This window comes from Ochlerotatus camptorhynchus, unplaced genomic scaffold (genome assembly GCF_037179485.1).
Source record: "Ochlerotatus camptorhynchus isolate MF236.1 unplaced genomic scaffold, CSIRO-AGI_Acam_v1.1 ptg000361l, whole genome shotgun sequence".
NCBI lineage: Eukaryota > Metazoa > Arthropoda > Insecta > Diptera > Culicidae > Ochlerotatus > Ochlerotatus camptorhynchus.
This window is the reverse complement of record NW_027040849.1, coordinates 3,543,596-3,571,340: the sequence shown is the minus strand read 5'-3', so window position 1 is coordinate 3,571,340 and position 27,745 is coordinate 3,543,596. Positions and strand designations below refer to the sequence as shown.

Sequence of the window (27,745 nt, the reverse complement as noted above, 5' to 3'; positions counted from 1 at the left end):
AACCGTTATGCGCCTTTAACCAGAAAACTGGTAAGAGACCCTTCAACTCCATGGCTTAACCAACATGTCCACAGGATGTTCAAAAACCGTTCAGAAGCATATGACTGTTGGAAACGCGATAAAAATAATGCTAAAAAATGGCACAATTTGGTTAAGCTACGCAACATAACTAACCGTACGGTTAAAAACACTAAACGTGAATACTTTGCTTCCCAACTTAGTGCATTTCTTCCTGCTAAAAAACTTTGGAATAATATTAAGCGACTCGGGTTAAAAGGTTCAAATATGAATGTTGGTGGTGGCGATGTCACTGCTGATTCATTGAATTATTATTTTGTTTCACATTTTGCCCCATCATCGTTTATTGAAACTGAGCAAGTTGATGAACTTTCTGCTAATTTTTTATTCAGAGGTATTACTAGTAATGTGATTCTGTGGGTACTGATCTCATTCCTCTAAATATTTTGAAAGTGTCCTTACGTGTCACTCTACCTTACATCACAGACTTATTTAATTTTTGTATAACCACTTCAGAATTTCCATGTTCAAGGAAAGTGGCTAAGATTGTTCCTATTGGTAAGATTGACAATCCAACTACAGAAAAGGATTATCGACATATTAGCATACTTTGTGCTCTGTCGAAAATGTTTGAATCAATTCTATCCAAACAACTAAACGAATATCTTAATAATCATAATCTGCTATGTTCTTTACAATCTGGTTATCGTAAGAACTGCAGCTCTTATAAAAATTAAAGACGATTTAAGAAATGCTTTTGATAACAAAATGTTAACCGTGATGACGCTCTTAGATTTCAGCAAAGCTTTTGATTCAATTGATCATCGGAAACTCTGCAATAAACTCGCTAGTTGTTTTAAAATTGGTAATTCCTCAGTGAATTTACTTGAATCATATTTGGCTGGCCGATCACAGTATGCTGAATTTAATAACATGCAATCCAATTACGTGCATGTTCTGAGTGGGGTTCCTCAGGGATCCATCGTGGGACCCCTACTTTTTTCTATGTTCATCAATGATATGCCCAACGTTTTATCAAATTGTAAATTTCACTTATATGCAGATGACTGTCAACTATACATCTCTGGCAAATTGAATAATATTTCTGAAACTATATCATTATTAAATAGTGATATAGAAAATATCTTAAAATGGTGTGAAACTAATGGTCTTACTTTGAACAGGGCAAAAATACAAACTATTATTTTTAGATCAAAACGAACTGGTATTCAGGATATAACCTCAACTTTAATGCTCAAGTCAATGATGTGTGCAGCAAAGTTTATTGTACGCTTCACTCCCTAGTTTTGTTACGTCACTCCACGCCTCAACATATCAGACTTCAGCTTGCTAGATCCTTGATCATTCCGTTATTTTTGTACGGGGATATTCTCTTTAGTTTAACTTCTAATACAAATACAAAGAAATTAAACTTGGTATTTAATGCCGTTACCAGATACGTATACGACCTGCGGAAATACGATCACATTTCTAACTTTTCTAATTTATTACGCGGCTACGATTTCGTCAACTACATGAAACTTAGAATGTGTATTCAAACTTTTAAAATTTTAAACGAAAGTCCGATATATCTTCGAAATTTCTTTATTAACTCACAATCTTCTAGGTCAAGTGTTTTAATTATTCCAAGATGCTCGACACATTTTTTAAGTGAATCAATGCGCTATCGTTCGATTCGATTATGGAATGAACTACCGAGGGAATGCAAGACAGCAAGAAGTTTAACAACATTCAAAAACTTATGCATCAACTACTTCAGTTAGGTTAATAGGTACATCGGTAGCATATACTCTGAAAATCATTAGTAGATTACTTGTGCTATTATTCTTGTATAGTATAAATAAATAAATATATTCTATTTAAAAAAGCAGGAAAAGGATTTCGGATAATTGTTTCAATGCTAGTCAGCAGCATACATTTGTATCGTTCCTTTTATTGATTTTGTTAACAAATTAATACATTCTGTTTTTTTTCTGTTGTATAAGAATATCATGAGCGTATATAATTTCATTTACTTAATGTCAGACTTAATGAATAATCGTAAATAACATATGTACAGCTTAATATTGTTTTACTTGCTTGTATGCATTGTTATCTTGCCTCGATTGAACAGAGTATCATTTAGTTGTTAAAATATCGTTCATTTAGAAATCCAATTGCAGAAGAACAAATGAAATGTCTTTTTTGTTTTGCTTTAATTGAGATGATTTTTTGTCGTCACCTTAATAGTGTTCATTTAACGTAAACATTCATTCAGCCACTGAAGATGCCACACATAACAGATACTTTCCGATCAATGTTTGATAACGTACATGCCACATTCAATCAATACAAAATTGCGCGTACCCAAAGTGGTTGATATATGTCTTCCAGTTTTCGCTTTTCGTTCGGTTTAATCTCATGAGCACCGTTTAAATCATTCGATCATCTCTTTGAAATCCTCAGGGGCGGTTTAGCTAGTTTTCTCCTATTATTAAAAAAAATTAAAGCTGAAAATTAAACCAAAGAGATCGGCCTCTTGTAATATTTTTGTTAAAGTTACATCATCTCTCTACAATATAGCAGCTACAGTCAATTATAACGTATCCAATGGATTTGCAACCAAATTTATTTATTTCTCCGTTGCGGGGAAACATGCCGCAAATCGTAATACAATAATGGTTAGCTTCAGAATCATTTACTGGGTCTAGAACACTACTCGGAAAGAATTATTAAACTAATTCTGGCTATCAATTGGAATACTTTCAAGAATTTAATTAATCAACAAGTATATATGTATAAACTACGTGTCAAATTGGAAGGATTTGGAATAATACTTTCAATTGAAGCTCGTTTGGAACCAAATTTGCTACAACAATGGCTAGCCTAAAGCATGTTGGACTCTATTCAATGTATTTGCGCTACCGTTAGACCACTAAAATACGATTATTATCATTTGTTGTTGGATACATACAATACCTACACTGCTTGCTAGATTTCACTTTGTTGACAGAAAAAAAAAAAACTGTGTCTCTGCGAATCATTTTCTGATGGAGTAAGGATTCTTACTGCTGAGGGAGGGACTTGGTACAGTAGTTTTTTTTTAGAAAGATTTTTACTCAGTCGTCTGCGTGTTGTATTTCTTGAAACATATCCTCCAATAGATCAATGCTGTAAGCACCATCATTGTACGATCGGGTTTTTGGCTACAACTCCGTTATATTGAAAGGTCTAGTTCATGGCTAACGAATGGTGTGTGTGTGTGTGTGTAGTGTCAAGACATGCGGCTTTGATTCAGCGACAAGTCGACATGAACCCTAAATCTCTCTTTTAGTCGAAAATGTATAACGTTCGATTCGAATGTGCTGTGGTTGGATCACTCAAAACCACACGGTGGTTACAACCAGGCATGGAAAATCATTTACATTCATTTCATGCATTCATTTACATTCATTTGCCTCTAACTTTTTTCATCAGCAGTATTCCGCAAAATGATGCATAGAGCTTTAGTAGGTTTTGTTATTAGCTACAAATGTTTTGATCATAATTCAAATCTGTATCTCGTATGCATCACGAATTAGAGCGGGCAGAACTCGTTACTAAACAATAGGTGATTCTGTTTGCTTTGGTTCGTCATGCATAATAGATACGGATTTGAGTTCTTAACAAAAGCTGTAGTTAATAACAAAACATACCAAAGTTCCATACATAATTTTTTCGGAATTCTGTTGATGAAAAAAGTTAGGGGCAAATGAATGTAAAGGAATGCACAAAATGAATGCAAATGATGTTCCATGCCTGGTTACAACGAACTCAAAATTGAGAAGGATTTCACCCTTCTTCGTTAAAACTGCGGCTAATCACTTGTTCAGAACTGTAAGTTAACGGTACTAAACAATTAAGTGAACAGTGCTCAAAATTAAGTAAAGGTTACTAAAAAAATGTAGGAAATTGAGTAAGTGTTGCTCGAAAAAACGAGTAACACATAAATGCTGTTAAATCAGTCTACTGATCATTATTGTATGAAATTGGTTCCAAACGTATTCAAACAATGTAGGTTTATTATCCCGAGCAGGAGAAAATAGCTTATTAATACCAAATTCAGGTATGAAAATAGTATAACTGGCAACCTGAATATGGTATAAGGTTTTGCACCGCCGGGGTTAACTTCAATCGGATGACAGTTCAGTGGTACTGTTCACGTGGACTTAGTTCAGCCGATGAACACTTAGTTCATTTGTGACGTCACGCTGAAGTACCTAATTGACGAGGCTGATATAAGAGGTAAAATAACAAAAGCAATACATCAAAAAAATTTTACAAATAGCGAACTAATAAATAATTTTGTTATTACAATTACAATCCAATACTCTTGTAGGTGCTATTCTCTAAAAATTGGTAGATCCCATTATATTATTTTGGTATTTATTAGATATTTTACAAAATATTTCGAAAACTGAATAATATCAAAACAAGGTTTTACACCACAAGTATACCAAAATATGGTATCATATCACATTAAGATATTCATATGTTATCGGTTAGTTATCGGTTCCTCCCGAGCAGGAACGAATATCTCGATACCCTAAATTGGTATTGGTTAGTCTGACATAAGAGGTAAAATACCAAAAAAATGTTCCTTCAATATCATAAATGTCATAAATGCCGTGCCAAACTGATTTCCTACGCAATTAATCAACCTTTGATGTGAATTTCGCTAATAAACACGAGGAGCATTTCTTATAGCAAAACTTGCCATAACAAAATGGGCATAGTTCATTTTAGTAAACAAACTAACTCTTCTTCCTTGTGTGTCACCTTTGTATTAAGCGCCTAGGTCGGGGTTAACCTCAATCGGATGACAGTTCAGTGGTACTGTTAACGTGGACGATTTTTTCTTGAGTACATTTTCTCGACAATTTTTCAGACTGCAGTGAGATGTAAACCACACTTCTGCATTGTCCACGAGCAACATCCTTTCACCGCGCTGTTCCTCGACAATTTTCAAGTTAAAATTCGGAAATATTAAAATATTTTTTTCGAAAACCACTGAACTGTCAAAAAGGTTCAGCAGACTAACACTGAATTAATTCGTGACGTCACGCTGCAGAACCTTACCAAGAAAAAATCGACTAAGTCCACGTAAACAGTACCACTGAACTGTCATCAGATTTTGGTTAACCCCGACGGTGCAAAACCTAATTGTCGAGCGGTGGTATAGACCGGTATAGACGAGTGCAGGGATGGATTTGATTTCACTCACTCGAGAAAAAGTGGCACAAGCTGCGGACAATAGGATAGGATTAATTAACATCGACGTCGACAGGAGAACAGCCTGTCATTCGTGATCGTGAGTGTATCCGAGGATAATACCGGTTGGAGCTGAACAATGAACCTTCATGGTGGTGAGCTCCAACCGGTATTATCCTCGGATTAAATCCTGATCAAGAATATTCAGCTGCTTTGACGTCGACATCAGAGTTAATCAACACGATTCTAAGCAAACAGTTGGCAGATCATCCAGACAGGGTCGGAAATAAAAGTTAATCCGAGCTGATGCTTGCCACCATTAATGTTCATGACTAGTAAACAATGCCCGCAGCTTGTGTCACTTTTTCTTGAGTGAGTGAACTCAAATCCAACCGTGCACTCGTGACTCGTCTATGTTATCATCCTAAAACACTTTCCTAACAGGAAAAATACTCATATCCGAGACCCTATAGGCATAGCCCCCTCCCCTCTAACTCAGCATAAAAATAAATTTATTTAAATTCTGTTTAAAATGGTTAGCAAAAATTCTTGACAAATGATCAATTTTTCTAAGTGTTTATAGTTTTTTTTCAAGGCCCCCAAACCTCGAAATTTGTTTTAGTTGCGGAAATATGAAGTTTTTAAAAGACGTTATTTAGTTGCTTTGGCAATGGACCCAAATATTGGATGGTGAAGATTAATCCAAGATTGTTTCAAGCCTTTAATTTTAGGAAAGCACTTCGAGATCGCGGACATAACAAATATTTGATTATTGCAGACAAAATCTTCAAAATTCAAGGGACCTATTGAAATTTTCTTCAAGGCACACATAAAAATAAAAATAGTTACTAGCGTCAATACTTTTTCGATTAAATTTACTTGACTTGCTTTTATATTAACACACATTTAAACTGAATAAACTAAATCTGTTTACGACTCCTCATACTTGCGAATTTGTCAATTGAAGTGTTGATATCAATATTTCCCACTGAAGAATCATGATCAGTAACCAATTTAGTCTGGTTTAAACATCCCTTAATTTATGTTTTACCCTTTTTAATCTATTTTGAGCAGTTGGTGGTCATTTAAATATTTAGAGGATTATTTCCACATTTGGGAAAACCAATTTCACAAATAGGAATTTTGGTTTTATCACAGCCTAAATGCTCATTATTTGGATTTATGAAATGTTTTAATAACTTGTTTCTTGGGTTCAGTCCATATGTCAATAATTAGTTTGTATAGCCCATCTTCTTCTGGTTCCCAGTTCTGGCTTACTCGATATTATAAAATGCACAACTAAACCCAAGAAACCCTATCCCACGGACACTCTATTTCAATGATAAAATCAAGTAGATTCTAGGCGGTGGGAACAAGAACTAAACAGAAAGCTTAAAAAGTTGGTGCTTTGTAAACCGAGCGGCCTAACTGCCCTAATGTTCTTCTGTAATCTGACAATATATGCGTTTTCTATGAATATTTATATAGACTTTCTCGACGAAATTTGGAAACTGCCAAAATCATCTGTTAATTTTAGAACTCTTACCATTTCAGCATTTCATTGACGTTTTCGTACGCAAATGAATTCACCAGTTGTGATTTTTTTTTATGTAAACATGATCAGCTGGAAGCTTGAGAACAAAGGGCTGCCCATGTGTGATTTAATGGGTGCGATATTAGAGTGATGCAAAATTTGAAGTTTTTGCTCCACAATACTTAAACGATTCCAAATCGTATCCTGACTAACCTCTCAAAATTTGAACCCATTGGGTGAGAAACTGAGATGGCACAAACCATTTGAAGTTTGTATGGGAATTAGTATGGTAAAACCAAGATTTTTGTTCATGTCTATCTAATAATTCACCATATCGGTCTACTTCAAAATCTTTCCCAGCTACAATTTTGCATCAGTATAGTGCGATATCCTAGGCAGGAGTGGAAGCTGCCTTCCTGCACATTCGATTGCCGTCAATGGATGGCAATCGATGTCCGTCGGTGATTGACACTAGATTGCGGAACAGAGACCGACGTTAAATAAAGGAAAGAAGAAGACAACAAAGGGGTCAAAAGTAAACATCTGAAATCCTCCTCTAAATTGGGTGCCCTAACTTTAGCTTACCATCGCCCTACCGTTTTACGGCACTGCTTTCAAGCAGTATTTAGAGAATTTTTATACCTACTCCGAATTATGAAGAGATTTTAAAAATATATGGGATAAACGGGATAACACCAAAGTATTTTAGAGGAAAGTTCGAAGATAGTTTTGGAAAGAATTCTAAGAGAGTTTCGACTAGAACTCTATGTCAAATTTAGGAAGATTTCCAAGGTAGTTGTTGGAAGAGCTCCAGGTGAATGAAGGAGAGATCATAATTGAATTCTTAGATTGTTCTGGGGAAAATTTCATGGCGGTTGGGAACAAATTTCCAGGTCCATTTCGAATGAATATTACAAATAAGTTCTAATACGATTTTTTTAGAGTTGCGATGATAATTCCAATGATAATCCGAGGGTATTCAATTCTGAGGATTCTTACAAAATAATTCAAGGACAAATTTTAAGTGAATTCTGAAGAAAGTTCCAAGAAGAATACCAAAGGAATAGATTTATTAGGGTAAAATTTCAATTAAATTCTGAGTATATTTTCAAGGGAATTCTAAGAGCATTTCGAGGAGAATATATATTATTTTGAGCAGACTTTTAAGACTTTTCTGAGGTGAATTGCATGACAATTCTATGGAGAATTCAAGCAAATTTTAAATAAATTCGTTTTAAATCTTAGGATGAATTCCATGATTTTTGTCAGAAGTTATCTGTATAGCATTTTTGCACTGTTATAAAGAAAATCCCAAGGGAATCCTAAAGAGATTTTCAAATTTATTTTTGAGGATTTCTGAATAGAACTATTTGAAAGGAAATTATGTTAAAGAAAATTCTTGAGAACATTTCAGAAGAATCCTGTAAAGAGATCCATGCGAATTTTTTAAATAGTTAAAATATAGGCAAAGTTTGCAGTATTTGTAATGGCTTATTTTACTTAGTGATCTTTTCGGCTCAATTGCATTCCGTTGACTTCGATTGAGGTGGATTACAGCCCAACTAACGGGAGCCCAACTAAAACGTAGCCCAACGAGCGAAATTCGACTGTATTTAATTTGATTTTCTGCTAAGGCAATGAAAACAAAACTGTAACAACATATTTTTGAAGAACAATGTACACTGAAATTAAACCAAAATTTATTATCAAATTTATCAATTGTGTAATCCGAAATCAAATTTTGACTTCAGTTTGATGTTGATATCAAATTACGATTTCGATTTGCTGTCATTTTGATGCTGGACTTTGCTCGGGTGCAGCAACCAGTGATGCCACAAATACAGTTTAAAAAAAAAAATATTCTAGTACCTTACGGTATCAAAATAAACAAGGAGGCCCAACTTTTTTCGTATCAGTATTTATGGAATCGCTGACAGCTTCGCTGACAGTAACCTCTATTACGAAAATAAGTGAAATACTATTCAATGTTAAGTTGGTTTCAACAATATAGCTGGTAATTATTTACTCTATTGTTTCAATTTATTTGCTTTATTGGCTCAACGGTCATGCAACGGATTTATTTGATCTCGATAAAAAAAATCCCAGAACAGGTCAAGCATTCGCCACCTAATAATATATGCACCTATGTAGACTGATAATTTGAAAATTTCGCTGCACAATTCTTAAACGGTTCCAAATCGCGTCCTGATTAGCTTCCCAAAACTTGGTTTAGGTTTTTTGGTTAGAAATAAACTGTGCACAAATCATTTGAAGTTTGCATGGGATTTTTTTTCAATATTGCTTTGAGACAAAATTTGATAGCCATTTTTGAAGGAAAGATCGTTAAAGGCCGTTTTTTGTCAAACGACAAATGAAAAATAATTAATTATTTAAGCGATTGGTAATCTTATGACATGATCCAGCAGCTGCTTTATGGGCAACACTGTATTGTGCAGAGTGACATATCAGCCATGATTTTTGTGCTCTATATAACGCGCCAGAAATACCAATGTTCCCTGCTGAGCAGTTGATTGAGTCTGATCATAAAACATTAGCGTCTTGAACCATTAATAACTTTTATTTCTCAGCGGCGCCGGTGGTGTAGTGGTAAGCGTGATTGCCTCTCATCCCAGCAGGCCTGGGTTCAATCCCAGTCGGCGCTGCCGGGATGTACTGAGGCATAACATCTCTGATCACGCCTTCCTTCGGAAAGGAAGTAAAGCCGTTGGTCCCCGGTTCATGAGTTGATGGGTCGATAGGTAGGCTTCAGGTGTGGGAGCTGCCTCCCTGGCGTCGGTAGCATTGGTGCTCAGCACGGAAAACTAGATCGACGGAAAACAAACCAAGGAAAAACAACTTTTATTCCTTACATTTAACCGAAAAGTGATGTTCAGTAAAGTTGTCGAAAAGAACATTTCACACAAGCATAGGTATCGATGTGAAGTTCTAGAAAGATATTAACAAAAAGTTTACTCTTCTCATAGAAATTCTCACACAAATTTTAAATTGTTTGTGCACTGTCCGTTTTAAATTAAATTAGTTCAAACTTTGGGACGATGATCACAACCTGATTTGGAACCAGCGAAAATGTCAAATTCTGCATTACTCTTATATACACTTATTCATGGTTCATCTAAAAAGTTTTCCGAAAACAATCGGTCATGCTATGATAAAACATTTCAATGTAAATTCATGTTGATTTATCGGTTGTCTAGACATACAAACACACACACCATTTCTTGTATCAGCCCTATAATAATGCCGGAGTTGAATCCAAAACGAACCGGTCAGATTTTGAAGCGTACACCCTTTACCCACACATCGCACCATCAAGCCCCCTTCGGACCGTGCGTGCTGTTTCAGCAGGTAGGATCTACTCACACGTACACTTCATCTCACAATCGATGTCGATCGCTAGGATCGGAGAGATTGTTCTCGTCGTTGCTGCTATCATCCGCCGCCCGGTTGGGCTGCTGGGTCGAATCCAAATCCCGAATCAGTCCAGTTGGTGCACCGCTGCCTGTACTGCTACTGCTACCGCCGGCCGTTGCCCCACCGGATGAACTTTGGCTATGGCTATGTCGCCCTTCCGGGTAAAGTAGCCCGGCGTCACTACCGCTAAGATTCTGTATGATAGAGCTAATGTTGGTCCCCAAACTTTGCCGTTTGATTGGAGTGATGTTCAGGTTTTTGGGGGATTTCGGATTCAGCTGCTGCTGTGGTTGATGGGCTTGTTGCGATGCGACCGCAGGATGTTGATGTTGGTAGCTGAGATGCTCACGGGACGAAGGAGGTGGCATCTTGCTCGGAAGATAGGAGAACTGGGCGGACATGTCCTGCTGGGTCATGTAGGACAGAGTTAGCGGAGTGGTTTCATTGTACTTACTGGATTCCGTGATTACCTCATACTGTGAGTCGGGTGCCAAGAAGATATCCTGGAGGTTCTTCGTCGAACGTCGGTGAGCTTCTTGGCTTTGCTCGTTCGACGAGTACGGATAGGATGCGATGAAATTGGAACTGTTGGGCTCTGCAGTAAAGTCTGCTACAGTGCCCATAGACGTCGTAGGTCCACCACCGCTACTGCTACCGGGTTGTGTTGACGCGTTGAAGTTATTGGTGGAGTCCTGCTGGGGATATGTTACCGAGGGAAAATTTGTACTTGGAGTCGCAGGGGACAGATCGGTATAGTCAGTCTTCTCACCCGACTCAACAGAACACATACTCTGGCGCGAGATATCCTTGTGCATTAACGAAGGACGGGGCATAACTATTGGTTTCTCGTACGTTTCCGGGATGATCTGTGGGAAGGGTAACCTGCTGCGAACGGATGGTTCTCTCTTGCCGAATCTCTGAGCGATGTAATCATCGGCTTGATCCTTACTAAACTGTTCATGCTCATGAACCTGCTTGTTCTTATCCTTCATATTCTTACGTCTTTGGTTCGCATCTTCATAGTAGTTGTCATTCTTGACGGACATATTGCAACAACTACTCACATCGGCAAAATAAACTTCCGACTCGGTTGGTTCCGGGATCTTGCCATTCATACCATCCGCCTCTAGGGCTTCTACAGTTTGGAAACCGGTATTTTCGACACCGGCTTTAACCCTTCGTGTTTTGGCATGGACCGGCGCTGGTTGACTACTGCAGCCGGGTTCATTGCTCGGTAACGACGGTTCGTTGTACTCATTCTCTGACGTCTCAACTGAATTCTGTTGACCATTGGCTGAGTTTGAGTTGAACACATTCTGGACGTTGACTCGCGTAGCAGGTTGATTCGGTCCGATACTCTTCGCGCCAGCCTCTACACGTTTCTTGGTCTTCCTCAAGGGAAGCGTATTGGAGAAACGATCCCTTGGCCCATCACTATCCGACGGAGTGTTTTCGTAGTTGTCCTTCGCTGGTTTAAACGTTTGTCGTTTACCCGGATTGCGGAATACATTTTGTTGGGTGGCATTGTTGAACTGTTGGATGGAATGGTTTTCGGTTGCCATCGGGTGTTGGTGGCATTCCAGTATGGCTATGTTGGTTGGTGGAGCATTTGATTCAATCATTGGTTGACACTGTGCTGGATGGATGTACTGATAACGGCCTCTTCGGGCTGGACTGTTCGGATCACTGTAGGGGGGTGGTGGCCCCCAGATGCCATACTGCTGCTCAATCACATTGTACCTTGGCTGACTGGCTGCGATGGACACAGGATCTGGAACGTTGCCAGTTCTGTTTGAGAATCCATACTGGGAATCCGGACTATGTGGAGACATGCGTTGAGAATCATTTCGCTGCCAGGGCATCCTTGGCCAACTCCACCCGGGCATCCTTCTGCCATTTTGATTCAGTCTATTTCCACCGGGATTTTCTTCCCCTCCAGGGTTGGGAGAATAAAAGTTTCCCGCTTGTCCAGGAGCCCAAAATCGCTGATCGCCTTCCCAGGGATAAGCCGATGGCATCACATTCCGATGGGCATGACACTGTTCGCAACATCGGCAGTTCCCGCTCCGCCCGGACGCCAACATAGGCCCAGATGGAAGCACTGAAGGTCCTTGCTGTCCGGAATATAGCGAGCGGCACCTCAGCTCTAGCTGCTCCCAGTACATTTTCTTGCGTTCATGACTAAGCAATTGATAAACCAACATGCAGCTGAAAACTGCTACCAGGACCCCGGCCACCGATAGGCCAAAGACCGCCCGCAAGCAAGAGTACAACGCCCCGTGAACGACCCCACAGTCGGAGGTGGAATCGAACACAAATCTTACGTTGTCGTCGAGGCCTTCGGCTTGCTTCTCGGCTGTTACCGAGTAGCACGTGCAGGTTCGTGTCTTTTGCGTGTATTCACATTCCCGTAGCACCTGGAGGCGGCTCATGTGCAGCACCGTGGTGGTCACTGTTACGAGGGCACAGGTTAGAGCCGATGCCAGCCCACATGCACCTGACAGTTTGATCTGGAATAGAAGAGAATGTGAAAGGTTGATTAATTGACTTCTCGACGTAAGATCTCACTAATACAACCTAGTGAGCTTAGTCACAGAGAACAGACGTTCAAGTTCGGTCAGAAACTTGTGTAAAATAAGTGGGAACGTCACCGTTACGTGATGTTAGCATCTCCTGATTTTCTCTATAAATTTTCCACTTTCGACCAATTTGGCGCTAGTATCGATACTTTTTCTGTTGAAAATTGCCACTTGGCGCTACTAGCACTTAGTGTCTAGTGTAGTTTGTGCAACGCCAGCGCCATCATGTTGTCAAAGAGGGTTTTTAAGTGGGGAAGTCACCGTTAGTGGCACTTAAGTCGAATAGGAATCTTTACACAAGTTTTTAGAGAAATTTTGTTCGAGCCTCCATGTCTGTTCTCTGTGGCTTAGTCGTGTAAAATCGATTTGTTTAATATTTTCAACCACAAAATCAGCTGTCAAAGTGTTCGACTTGACAGCGGTTTGTTTTTTATTTTCAACCAGTAAAATGTATGTATTAGTGAAACTTCTCACTAATATTTACATTGTATAGAACAATGGATTTCAAAGTTGGCTAAATGATGATGGTCTCATGTCAATTATACAAGGTCTGGCCCATCCAGCTTATTGGTATTAGTGAAATGTGAAAATGTCTAGTGGTGGTCGTATTTCATCGCAATGTTTATCTTTTTACACGAAACAGCTGTTTTCTGTGACGACACGTCTGCTATTCGCAGTATGGAATGTTGTGCTGCCGTGACATCGGCATTCGATTGCTCAGCAATGTTTACAACATTTTTGCTTCTAACACCAGCATGCTACTTGTTGTTCCAGACCTTGTATGATTGACGACCATCCAGGGTAAACGCTCCTATAGTTGCAGTACGCTAGAAGCGTTAGGTTCCTATAGTTGTGTATTGAGTCTCCATGCACAATTATAAGGAATCTAAAGCTTCTTCGCAACTCTAGGAGCATTTAAGTGTGAAGGTGTGTGATCAATCATCGTTACCCAAGTAACCAACAAGCCTGCTAATTCGCCTTTTTGCAATATAAGGCTGATACACGGCTAACATATAGGGGTATGCTAAGCTTTATATTAGTATTGCAAAAAGGCGAATTGGCGGGCTTATTGGTTACTTGGGTAGTGTTATCGATTTACTTGCAATAGATTGTGTAAAAACAATTTTTTATTGCATTTAGAGTTCCCGTAGACTAACACTAAGACCAAGGACTCCTAATTACTAGCTCATTTATTGCTATTAATGTTACTAGTTCCGAGGAAATCTTAATAATATATTCACTCTATAGATTACATACGGTTGCTTGCCTTAATTCATCTAAATCAGTTAGAAATGTTGATGTCAAAACCGTGCAAGAATTATTCTCATGAGAGCTTGATCATTGGAAAATGACAAGAAAGCCAATGATAAGTAGTTTCGTCTCGTGATAGTGAGAGGGCCTGTTTTCTCATTGTCACATGACATAAATACCGATTATTTTAAACCATTGCAATGGTTTAAAATAATCGGTATATATCGGTATTTACTATTATAATTGGGGCCTCCCTTAGCTCAGTCTGTAAAGGCGCAGCTACAAAGCAAGATCATGCTGGAGGTGGCTGGAAAATTACACAACTTCCCTGGGCATAGAATATGATTGTACTTGCCACACAATTATACAAAAATGGTGGAAAAAGAAGAAGGAGGAAGTTTGAAGACAGTCCTAAGAAAAGTCGGCAAAACGTTTGGGGAGCTTCCAAGACAAATATTGCAAAACTTCTTGGGAAAATTTTAAGAAACTTCCGGAACAAATCGGATGACACATCCAGAGGAAGCCAGGAAGGTTTCGGAAATCGGAATAAAATTCCAGGGGTATCCGGTTCCAGGGAAAGCTAGAAGAAGCGCCGGAAAACCTTCAAAAAAAAAATCATCCGGAAGAAGCTCATGGAGAAACTTCCAGAGGTAGAAGAAATAATTTTCTGGGAGAATTCTATAGATACTTCCGGTAGAAGTTTAAAGAAATTTCCTGGAGAAGACGGAAGAAACTTCCTGCGGTAGTTTGGAAGAAACTTCCTGCGGTAGTTTGGAAGAAACTTCCTGAGGTAGTTTGAAAGAAACTTCTGAAGAAAGTCGGAAGCTTCTACCGGCGGAAGCCAGAGAGTTTTTGGGAAAGGCGAAAGAAACTTCTAGGAGAAGTTGCGGAAAACAAAATCCGGAAGAAAGACATTTCTGGAGGATGTCAAAAAAAATTTACAGTGGAAATCGGTAGAATCTTCTAGGTGATGTTAGCACAATATTCCAGGGGAAGTTGAAAAAAACTTGCGAGAGAAGACAAAACAACTTTTCAAGCGAAGCCAGCAGAAGCTTCCGAGGGAAGTAAAAATAATTTTCCGGAAGGAATCGGAAACAATCTACTGGGTAAGTTGGAAGAAAATTTCAGGGGAGAGTTGGAATAAACTTCCAAGGGATAATTAAATAAACTCAAGAAAGATAAAAAATTACATTCATTGGCCACATAAAAGATAAAAATATTTCCCGATTTCCAGGAATTACCGGGATAAGCTATCAACTTTTTCTAGACTGGGTTGCCACAAACGGCGATGAAATAGAAACACTAGTCGAAAGAGTATCAAGCATAACACACACACACACACACTTAAAAATTATTACTGACTTCGGTAATGTTTTACCGAAGTTTCAACAGCTGATATTTCGGTAAAACTTGGTGAAGTTTTCCTCATTTCAAAGCTTTAAAACTATCAGTTCATTAATGACTGATTGTTACCGAACACTTAAGCTGTTGAAAGTTCGGTAAAAATTACCGAAGTCGGTAATGGTTTTTAATTATGCATTTTTAGAGATGAAATTTTGTTTGAGCATTTGGAGGCTCAAAAATTTGACATATTCAAATCGTTAAAAGTCTCTCACAATAGCTTTCTCTGATATTTGAGCGTGGACAGGCAATAATCGGTATAAATCGGTATTCTGCGGAACCATATATGTATATCGGTATCAAGTTCGAAAATAGGGGATAATAGCGATAAATCGGTATATCTTACAACGCTGTAACAGACCTTCGGTCCCAAGATAATTCAAGCACCCTTCGAAATTCAGAAAAATCCACGAACCCCTTAATTAAACTCTGTCAAATTTAGTACGAGATTAGGGCGCGCTTATAGATGTACTTGGAACTAATCAGCTAGTCAACTTAGTTGCTTAAACTGTGTTCAATTACGAAACTAGCACTATTTCAATTTCCTTATACTTCTATAGAATACAAATGCATTATTCTGGTTGCACTGGTCGAAGCCGTCAGCAGTTGTGTAAGTATTAGCAACAATCAATACGAAACTAACGATTTTAAATTGGCTCACTACTTGACTAGCCTATTGGTTTCAAGCAAATCGATTACGTACCCCATTCTAGTCGAAATTCTAGTACTACACTATGTTTGTTTTGATTCGCTATGAAAGTTTGACTGATAAAATGAGGGGTTCGTGGATTTTCCTATGTTTCGAGGGGTGCATCGATTAGCTTGGGACCGAAGATAGTACCAGAGCTGAGCCAAAAAGTTGAACTCGTTTCTTCGGGACCTTCTGGTCTTAGAGTTATCTCTATGCTATCGGGAAGGGTGATGGTGTTGGTTTGCATGGGCGTACTTCGGTTCGCACGAAAAGGGCTTAATAAGTTGTTTATAAAAGTTGATAGGTACTTTTCTAAAGTTACGCGAGCATTATGTAATGTGTTCATTTTTAGTAAAAACGGCACCACTCAAACGTCAATTTTTTCGTGAGTTCATTGCGTGCATTGGCCAATGTCTACGAAAATGCGGTAATTCATGATTTACACTCGCACTACTCATCAATGATAAGCAATTCATTGGTACATTGAGGAGGGATCGCCCATTAATTATCTCACACATTTAGGGGGGAGAGGGGTTTTGGAAACTGTGACAAGCCATACAAAAAAAAATAAGGTCCATACAAAAAATGTGACAAAGGGGGGAGGGTGGTTGAAAATGGGCCAAACTTGCGTGACATAATTAATGGACCTTCCCGTAGGCAAACAAATATGACAAAATGCATTATTTTGCAAAACTTAACGAGTCAAATATTTGTCGTGTAGGCAAACAGTGTGAAATCAGCTTTAGGCTGGTTCATCAGCTTACAAAACGACGAATAATATTTGTTTTTCAAAAATTACTTTATTTTCAAACATTATTTGAATCATAATCAAAGCGGTGCAAAAACCATAGTTAAAGCATAGAAGGTCCTGAAGAAACCTGCTCAACTTTTTGGTTCAGCTCTGATACTATCTTTAGTCCCAACCCGAGCAAAATTAGAGAACAAATTGAAATCAGAATTTGCTGTTATGATGTAGCTTATTTTGAATACTCCATTTGATTTAATTTTGGTTGACTTAACGGTTAACACAGCAAAAACGAGAGCAACATTTTACACTGTTGGATCAAACGGAAAACAAATCCTGCTTTCAATGAAATCAATTTAATAGCTGTTTTGCATTCATAATGTTTAACTGAATACGGGCACGGCATAAATGGTTAGCATCCATGCTTTTCACGCTGAAAGACTTGATCTCAAATCTCACCTCGGCTTAGTCACGAATGAACTAATATATGTTAAACAAAAGAAATAAACGACAGATGAACTTAAATCAAATTTTAAACAAGAAATTAAAAGCAGAACTTCAAGTTAAGTTGCTTTGATTTAAAATGTCTTGGCTGCATAATGAAAGCACAATATTAAATCAGACTTCTGTCGCGACAATTGAAATCAAAATGAGTTTTCATTATGATAGGAACTGCAAACTTTAATATCGATTTGCTTTCATTTTGTTAACCGACTTTGCTCGGGAAGCTATTCGATGCACCCCTCAAAACATAGGAAAATCCACGAACCATCATATTATCTGTCAAATTTGTCATAGCGAATCAAAACAAACATAGTGTAGTACTAGAATTTCGACTAGAATGGGATGCGTTAATCGATTTGCTTGGGACCAATAGGCTAGTCTAGTAGTGAGCCAATTTCAAATCCACATTTCCACCGGTTGGTTAAAGTGTCATTTAGGAGTACCGTTGACCCCCGCTAATCTGAGGTTCATTTTCAATTTGAAATTCTAGTAAGCCTACGAGCATCAGGAAATCGTGTGTTTCTGGTAGCCTTATTTGTTGTTTTATTTTGATTATGCGTTCCATTTCGCAATGTTCCATTTAACTTTACTCCATTCCATGACCTGAATGACGTTTGAGCCATTTTTAATTTGCACAGTGCATTTTAGCGTAAAGCCCTACAGTAAAAGTATGGACGACTGTCACCACAAAACTGAAAAAAATCTGTTCCAATCGAGCAAAGCGGTGCATTTTGACGGTTCGATTGGAAAAACTTTTGACAGACGTCCATACTTTTACTGTAGGGCTTTAGTTTAGCGGGGTTCAGATTGAAAAATTTGCAGATTAAAAACGGTTAAAAAATCTTTCGATCCTAATTTCTCAACTGAGACATTAGGGGTATTCACAAAGCGCATCGTAAACGTATAAACCCTCGTAAATGCGTAAACTTCCATTACACTCCAATTGACCCTGCTATTTTTACGATAGTGTATATGTTTACGATGCGCACAGTGAATACCCCTATTAGGTTCCTTACGACTTACCTATTGAAACATTTTGAGTAAACAAATAACTATACTTACCAAATAACTATAGCGATTTCTCCGCCTGGCAAGGCTCATAATACAGATCCCGGTTACCATTAGCTACAATACAAAAAAAATAATCCATTTTATGCGATCGCCAAATAAATTTAAAGTCAATCAAATTACATACCAATGTGGCAGGAACGAACGTTGGTACCGTTTCGAAGTATCCAACCGTGCTGGTATAGGACCGAAGGAGGAAGTAGATCCCCAGAAACAGAATCCCCAACAGGCAAGATATTCCGCCACATATCAGGCACCATATGACGTATTTCCGTACTCCAGGGGTCGTGGGCGCTGTTGAAGGATAAATTTGGAAATCACATTCATTACAATTGGACACATATACTGGTGTTGCTAGTAGAATAATGACCCGCTGTAGCCGATGGGGGACGAGGTGGATCCACAGGTGGAGGTGCCCAAGTGCACGTAGGTACACTGTACTGCACCACTTGCATGAAAGGATATCCGTGCATTTTGTTATATTTATTACTATATGTGAAAAACAAAATAGTATACTCTTCTAGGCGTTTAAATACTAAGCCAAATTCGTAACACTGCTTCCAACATTCATACAAAACAAATCCTTTTCTTTACATTACACCCTTTCACTTCACTGCACTTCTTGGCGGGGGTGTCGACGGGGTACACAACATCAGCTAAGCGTACTAATAATATATCCTATTGTTAGGTTGTACTATCTTATTACTGTTTTGACATTTTTATTGTCCTTTCTATTGGCATGTTGTCGATGGATTTACGGGAGCTTTACAGTAAATGTGTCCAAGAATCTTTACTTCCATGTCGAAATTCAACAGGACAAAGGCCAAAGTCCCACCAATCGACATTTGGAAAACTTTTTTCACTTTCTCATTCGCTCACTCACAAAAGCTTATTATACAATCAAAGTCGATCCGGATCCGAACGCGCAATCTTTGTCGCACCCTTTCGAGATCTTCACAGCTTATTGCAAAAGCATGACTCGAAGGCCTTCTAAGGATTCGGAATATCGAAGTAGCTTATTTTCACTTGAATCAAACGAAATTCCTGGCCATTGATAGCTTTCGATTCCGCTGAAATAAACTTTTCCCCGATGCTTTCGACTTTGGTCACACATTCAACTCAGGTTTCTGCTGGTATGCGTTTGTATATGTTTTGACAGGTTACATTATCCTTGTGGCGTTCGATTGCACAAGGATAATAGCATACAGCCAGTGTGATGGCATTCCATGGCTGAGATTCGTTTGCTTAGTGTGTATGTTGTTTGGGAACGCACGGTGCCGTGTGCATTCGGAGCCGGAGGGAAGCGCATGCCAATTTATGCGCAGACGCGTGTCAAAATCAGTGCACCGAAGAGGTGATTCCGTTTCTCTGTATTATCACTGTACGTCAGGCAGTACAGAGATTTCTTATCCCGGAGTGTGGATGCTGTGATAAAGGATTTTTAAATTTGAAGGAGACGTTTAGGGACCAATTTTAAGTCCCGCTACTCGAAAAGGCCATTAGCACCCCTATTGCATCAGATGTAATGTAAAAACAATGCAAGAAAACATTTTCTTGGAAATTCATTGAAAAATATCGTAAAACAATCTAAAACAAAAATTTGAATCACAGAATACCATTAGGCCGAGTGAGTCATCAAGCCGAATTTTTTATAGTTGTTCGCTTTTCGTCATACACCGTACGAAAAATTCATGTAAATTTGTGCGATATATGGGGCACACGTCATTTACGCTAGATTTGGCGTATTGTATACGATGTTTCATGTAAATTTAAGCGCAATATCACATAATAAATCTGCAATATTGTATTCAAGCTTGTAAGCAATTTTGATGTTTATGCCAACTATACTGCAGTCTCATATGAAAAAGTAGGCATTGAGAAAATGGCAGTTGAAGTTACGAAGTAGAATTCTCAGTGAAAAATCAAAGTAAATTAATTTGTATTTTTTTTTCTAGTTAAAATCAGTTACAAAGAAACTGGCATGTTTTGTTATATTACCGAAAAATATGGCGATCCAAAAAGCAGAACTGTAACTTGACCTCTGAACGATCGAATTTCAGGATGGGACGGATATGCGATTACTTTGAACATTTTTCATTATCAAAGCCCGCAGTTTTATCACGTAATATGTAAGTATATACCTATTGATAGTGGATAACGTAGTTATCTTCAAATTGACAAAAATCCAAATGGAAATAATATGCTATTTTAGGCAGTAATTAAACGAGAGGGGCTTTTACTCAACAGTTTAAATTAAGAGCTTTTGCGACATCTGCGTTGTTCTAATTTTAGGAAATACCTTATGGAGTCCAAATATGACCGACATAATGACGGAATTGCACTATCACTTCAAATGGGCTAGAATACAAATCACGGAAACTGCATCAACTTCAAGCTTTGCAAATGCAACTTCATGTTTGTAGCATACATTGGGATCCATTTTCATATTGCTATCGTTGGAGCTGATATTTGTGATTTTATTTTTTCTAAGTGAAGATGGGATTCATCAGAAATAAGGCCATAACCAAGGGGTAATCAACTCTGCACATTGTGCCGAAACACATCATGGCACACTGTTTGGCACGATGGGGTACACTTTGACTAGTAGGACATAAACAATATAATATAAAACGGCATCACTGTTGAGTGTTGACGTTCAGTCAATCGTTGCTAAGGTTGACTACTCGATTGAAGACTTTGTTTACTCAAAAGTGACTAGTGAGAGAATTTTTTGTCATACATAAAACTGATAGAACAACGATTCAATAAAAAAAATATGGACGACAATCCGGTTTCTAGGATCATTCTAAAAAATCTGTAAGTAATCTGTAAATCTGTAATCTAGTAAAACTCAGTCATTCGATTCCCAGCAAAAATTCCAGCGGCTCGAGTGTTCATCCTGAACAGCTTATATTCGGACTTCACTTTAATCAAGTTTGATCAAGTGGCCAGTTGAGAGGGTCTTGTCAATACGGCAGTCAAGACGGCTTAAACGGGTTACCTCCAGCTACGGTTGGCCAAAAGCCTGGAAGATCTGGTCATCCCAATATGTTGGTACAGTTCGGAATGCGGTCGGCGAAGTCATTGAGTCTTCCTATCGTGCAGAGTAGTTGGATCCCGCGACCATGAAAATCAAAATCAAACCTGGAGACATTGAACATCAGTTTATGCAAGTTCGCAGTACATATCATTGTTGAGACGCAAATCAAAATTAAGCCGGCTGCGGAGGAAATTTTGAAGAAGTTTGATATCGTATCATCAAGAAATTGAGAAGGACATTGTTTGTACATCTGACAAGTTTTGACTACGCTGAGAATGTTATGAAAAATATAAGCTGGTCAAACCGACCGACTGGACTTACCGACCGAAAAATGCCCGGCGGTTTCCATTGATGGGAGAATTGAAAAGCCAGACAATCTCATCAATATCAAACAAATGGATCCCCTATGGATGAACCTCGATAAACCCTCACATTCTTGCCCACATGCTTTCACCAAAGGTCACCAACTGGAGGCTTTTCCAGAAAACGCTTCTTATTTTTGGACTAAATATTTTTTACAGTCGTGGGTATCCGATCTCGAAGCTTACAACGAAGAATCAAAGTAGGATGACCTGCGAGAGTTGCAGGTTTAAGGGTATAAGTTTGTTTTGCAAAATAATCAATAAATAAAAAAAAAGCTATCCCCCCAGATTGCTCTTGCCGAGGATCACCGGTATGGAAATTTAACAAATAATGTGTGTGGCTTTCACTCCCTCTTGCACTTCTTCTTCCACCTCGCAATCCGCTAACGCTCTAATAAGAGTGAAGGGAAGCCGGGACGAGACTTGACAATCAAGCTTCTCACTCTTCTTAATGTTTTTGAAGAATGCCCTTCGGAAACTTGTGCGTGGTGTTTGACGGAGTTGACCAAGGATGCCAGGAATGTAAAATATTTGTTCTATTTTAATTTAGATTTTATTCGGAGTTTCTTCCGCAGTTTAGCAACTTGTACATCATTTTTGCTCAACACAACAACCATAAACAAACAACAATATCCAACGCTTAAAACACGCAATGCACTCAATTTTTCAACTTTCCTTTCCCAAATATAAAAAATTAACAACGCCATTCACGTCAACATTGATTCCGGCATCACTGCTAGCCAGATTGATGCGATCCCTCTGTCCTTTTTATTCCACGATTGCTACTGTCTAATCGACCAATCAGAAACTGGCTCGGATTTGACAGCAAATTGGCTCGAAATCGCTACCCGATTGTCAAGTCCCGTCCCAGAAGGGAATGCTGATTGCTTGCCATGATCCATCAGAGAAATTGAGAATGTAAACACAATAAAAAAAAGTCATAGCTTTCGGGGTTGCCAAACTCATGGAATATTGACACCTTGATAGGCATACTTTGATTTACACCTTGATAGGCACGTTCGGCATAACGCTTGGGAGAGTTTTCGGCACAGCTCAATCACTCGGCACAGAGTTGTGCAGAGTTGAATACCCCTTGGCCATAACAGATCTTCATCTAAAAAAAATCAGCAGCATATAAATAAAGCTACATTACCTATGTTGATGCATTGTTCATCCGAGATGTCAAAAACCATTACTACATAAGCCTCAAAAGAACCGCACATTTTTCAAAGATGGAAAAATCTAAAGCTAGAAATATCATCAGATGAAAAAATTAAACTCAGAATTTAAACTCGCTCATGTTTGAAAGAAGTGAAATCTATTATGAAAAAGCATAGGCTAAAATTCCCCATCGGAAAATATTCCAATTTGTGAGATCTCTCAAATATTTTCAAGTCTTAATACATAACATATTTTCTACGCCAATAATCTTCACATTTTTCGAAGGTTCACAATCTAGGATTCCGAATCGGCAATCTTCATGTTAGGTAAAAGTGTGGGTTACCTTACAATGAGATTGTACAAATTATTCTAATAAGCGGCACCGGTGGTGTAGGGGTAAGCGTGATTACCTCTCACCCCAGTAGGCCTGGGTTCAATCCTAGTCGGCGCCGTCGGGATGTTCTGAGACATAACATCTCTGATCACGCCTTCCTTCGGAAGGGAAGTAATGCCGTTGGCCCCCGGTTCATGAGTTGATAGGTCGATAGGTAGGGTCCAGGTGTGGGAGCTGCCTCTCTGGCGTCGGTAGCATTGGAAGACGGATGCTTGTTTTTCCTGTTCGCAGATGATTCCGCAATAGCCGTCAAATGAAGGATGCCTCGCGAAATAACGAGCAAACTTCAACCCTTCAACGATGCCTTAACGCCTTTGCTGATTATGTCACCACGTGGAAAATTAAAATCAATGTCTCCAAAACTCAAACAATCATGTTCCTCCATCGGCAATCGCCCAAACTAAAACCGGCTCCCTCTTGTACTGTAATCATGGATGGCACAAGGGTTGAGTGGTCTGCCGAAGTACCCTATCTCGGGATGTTGTTCGATGAAAAGCTCCTCTTCCGTTCGCATGTAGAGAAAACTATAGTCAAGTGTTCTACCTTGGTTATGTGTCTGTATCCGCTGATTTGCCGCAGATCCCGCCTCTCAAGGATGAACAAACTAGCTGTCTACAAATAAATCATAGCACCTGCGATCCTCTACGCAGCTCCGGTGTGGGAATCATGTGCACAGACTCACAGGAACAAAATCCAGGTCGCTCGGAATTGCGTGCTGAGGATGGTACTTGATCGTCCTTTCGACACTAGAATAACAAATTTACGCGAAGAGGCAGGCATTGCTGCATAGATTTCAGAATTAACGAAAGTAAGACTAAATTTGCACAAAAATTTAAGATATCAGAACATGCTTTGAGAAGCAATTTGTACATAGTAGATTAGGTGTATATAGTAGTTGTAGGTTAGTTGTAGTTGTAAATAGTAGTTATAAGTAGTCTCCTTTTTTCAAATTTGAAACAAACCAATCCCACCATGGTCATTATCTAAATTAGGCCTAATAGGAATAGGAACTGTAATTAATAATAATTGAAAATTCAAAATAACTAAAGTTGAAAAGTCGCATCTGTGTCACTTGATAAATAATACATGTAAACCACACAAATACAAGAAATAAAGATCATTTAAAGTTAAGTTTTTTTTTCAGTGCTAGGTACTGAAATTCGACAGTGAGCGTTGAAAAGGGTCTACTTGCAATGATCCATTCTCTTCATAAATTTTCTCTTTGCATTGCAACAGCTAAGCGAAACATTGCATTAGGTCCTAATTAACATGGAAAAGATTTTTTTCGTCGACTTTCTCCTTGAATCCCCTCGGCCATCTAAACACATTCCCAGGTATTTTCAGCACACAGATCGATAAAGCTTTTATCTAGCATCTCTAATACGACAAACACAACAAGAAACGGTTATATCATAGAGGGAACTCTAAGACCAGAAGGTCACGAAGAAACGTGCTCAACTGCTCAACTTATTAACGAAAGAGAAAGTCGACGAAGAGCATCGATCAATGTTACTTAGGACCAAGGTTGCAAAGACTCATTTCAGCTAAAACAATGTTTTTCTAAATTATGAAATAATTAGATGACATGATCAAATTTTGAATTGGTAGGATACAAGAAGAGGTTGCAAAGAATGTGTTTGACATATTAAACCTGTTTATTTCACTTCATGAGAGTCACAATCAGCGATTTTTCACAAACTCACTCACTCACTCACTCACTCACTCAGCGATCAGCAAATCGCTGATTGTGACTCATAGAAAGCAAAATTTACAGGTTTTATGTTTCCAACGCATACTTTGTAACCTCTTCTTGAAAGTTACAAGTAAAACATGCCATCAAACCATCTTTTGGTTTTATTATTCCGAAAAACATTATTTTAGCTGAAATGAGTCTTTGCAACCTTGCTTAGGACCTAATGCAATGTTCAGCTTATCAGAAATTTTTTCAATGTAGTGCTGTAACAGGTTGTGAAGGGATTTATGGCTAATCGAGATATTCCCGATCAAGTACGAAATGTTGCATAACATTGGTGCCAAATTTGTTTGCGTGCATTTTTTTAGCGTTTTGAAGTTGAATAGCTGTGGAAACCTTATTTCTGAACAATTTCATTACCACATAAAAAATTCAAGAGCATAAATATCACCTCTCACAAAACTTATAACAAAGAAACTGGAACTTCACGTTTGCTGCAGTGCAGTACACACGGAGTTTCAATTTCATGAGTGATGTCACAACCGTCCAAGATTTGTGCCCTAGAAATCTTGAAGTGATAGGGAATATCAGCTGTCATGACGGTCATTGTTGGACGCTTCAATGAATCACCTGAAGAAAGCCTTACTAATATCTGATTGTAATTAAGGAAACGAATGTAACAGAATATGTATTCGCATCGCATTTTTATGAGGTCCTGAATTTAACCAAGCTTTACTAAGTAGGAAATCCAAAATATGTACACCCAACCGTGGGATGTAAGATTCGCTTACAATTATGTGGGATTTATCATCAGAGGATGTTAGTGGAGACCCCATGAGGCGAGGATGCAATATATCGAGCTGCGGTCCAATGTAAGAAAATGGATAAAGAAAAATGTGGAGTGTACACTGGAGTCGCTTTTTACGCGGGTGATACGTACAAAAAAACCGCGTAAATTCCGGAATCCGCGTAAAAAAAACCGCGTGAATTCCGAAATCCGCGTAAAAAAAACCGCGTAAAAAAACCGTGTAAAAAAAACCGCGTAAAAAGCGACTCTAGTGTATAACGATAAACCTCGTAAATTCTGATATTCGCGTAAAAAAAAACAAAATCCACGTAAAAAAACCGCGTAAATTCCGGAATCCACGTAAAAAAAACCGCGTAAATTCTGGAATCCGCGTAAAAAAACCAAGTAAAAAACCGTGCAAAAACCGCGTAAAAAGCGACTCTAGTGTATAACGATAAACCTCGTAAATTCTGAAATCCACGTAGAAAAAAAATCCACGTAAAAAAAAAAACCGCGTGAATTCCGAAATCCGCGTGAAAAAAACCGTGTAAATTACAAAATCCGCGTAAAAAAACCGCGTAAAAAACCGTGTAAAAAAACCGCGTAAAAAGCGGCTCCAGTGTACATAGTAGTGAGTGAAATTAATCATGTCGATAAAAAAAAAGTGCTGACTGGGGGACTGGAACCACGAACGTGGCAATTATCAGACCTGTGCTTTCTACACTGCTCTCTCCATGCTTCGGGATATGGATAGGCTAAAAGCAAACAAGAAGCGATAGACTGAAAGCAAACAAGAATTCCCTCGCATACTCGACTTCGTTTGCTTTTTCTGCTGGAGAGAATCGAGGCAAGTGTGTACGTCGTTCAACCATGTTATACATAAAAATCAAGACAAATGCTTGCTTGTGTAGGTGAAAGCATATACAGAGCACGGAATAAAAAAGATTAAAAATCACTACATCGTCTGCAAGGTCAACTTCTAACATTCGCTGTGATGTTCATGAACAGAGGATGATAGGAAACGGAACTAATATTTATTGTAATAAATTTTTGGTTTTCGTGTACATGGGACCGAAATCATAGGTTGCTTCTACTGTATTTTAAATCAATATCTAGAAAAATGCACGAGAGCTTCACAACACCGCTTAACGTAGTCTTCGTCAACCATGCGGTCGTGCCTTATACACAACCCCACCATTTTTTTTACATAAAAATAGGTTTTTTTTTTTTTTTTTTTTTCTTTATTTAAGAGATTTTTAGCCTTAGGCTAGTTCATCTCTAATTCATAAAAATAGGTGTCTCAAACGTCAAGTACGGTTTTGGGTCAGAATTGCCCACCCAAGCAGCACACTTCGATCGAAATAAGCTGCTGCAACTTGATTGTGACTGGAATAAGTGGCACATAAGTAACAACAATTGTTCAGTGACATGTGTGCTGCTAGGGCACTGTGCAATGGTTTTAAATTTTATCAAGGCCCATAATCTGATCCTTTTCGAAGAGAGGACGAAATATATTTTTTCCCGATTTCTCATCAAAATTCCCGGGTTTTTCCAGGTTCCACCCAATTTCCCAGTTTAATGGTCACCCTGTGAATAGTCTCGCAATATCAAAGAAGCTTGTAAAATCAATCAAATGATATGTTTTTCCACTAGCGGCAAAATATAATTTGATTGATGATTTTGCCAACACTGCTAAGGACCTAAGTTCGGCTTGAAAAAACAAATTTACATTAAAATCGCTAAAATTGTCACATAAGCGCCAAAAGAACCATGAATAGTCAAAATGACTTAAATTCGTCTAAAAATGTTCAATAAAATACGCAAAAAAGGCTTTA

General features: G+C 38.5%; 1 protein-coding gene across 4 annotated transcripts in view; it reads right to left on the bottom strand.

Moving 5' to 3' along the window:
- Nucleotides 1-1,981: 1,981 nt before the first annotated feature.
- Nucleotides 1,982-27,745, bottom strand: part of LOC135709445 (uncharacterized) — a 67,411-nt gene continuing 41,647 nt past the window's right edge. The window contains exons 4-7 of one of the 4 annotated variants that reach the window (XR_010518350.1): nt 18,601-18,767; nt 18,468-18,530; nt 10,087-12,744; nt 1,982-3,189 (exon numbers count right to left, since the gene is read on the bottom strand). Coding sequence is in view for 3 of the 4 variants with exons in the window: in XM_065231783.1 (XP_065087855.1) it covers nt 10,198-12,744; nt 18,468-18,530; nt 18,601-18,767; nt 18,844-18,946 (2,880 nt within the window). In the remaining variant the exon portion in view is untranslated. Of the gene's footprint in view, nt 3,190-10,046; nt 12,745-18,467; nt 18,531-18,600; nt 18,768-18,843; nt 18,947-27,745 lie in introns of those variants that run through there. The other 3 variants (XM_065231782.1, XM_065231783.1, XM_065231780.1) reach the window with 3 other exon arrangements.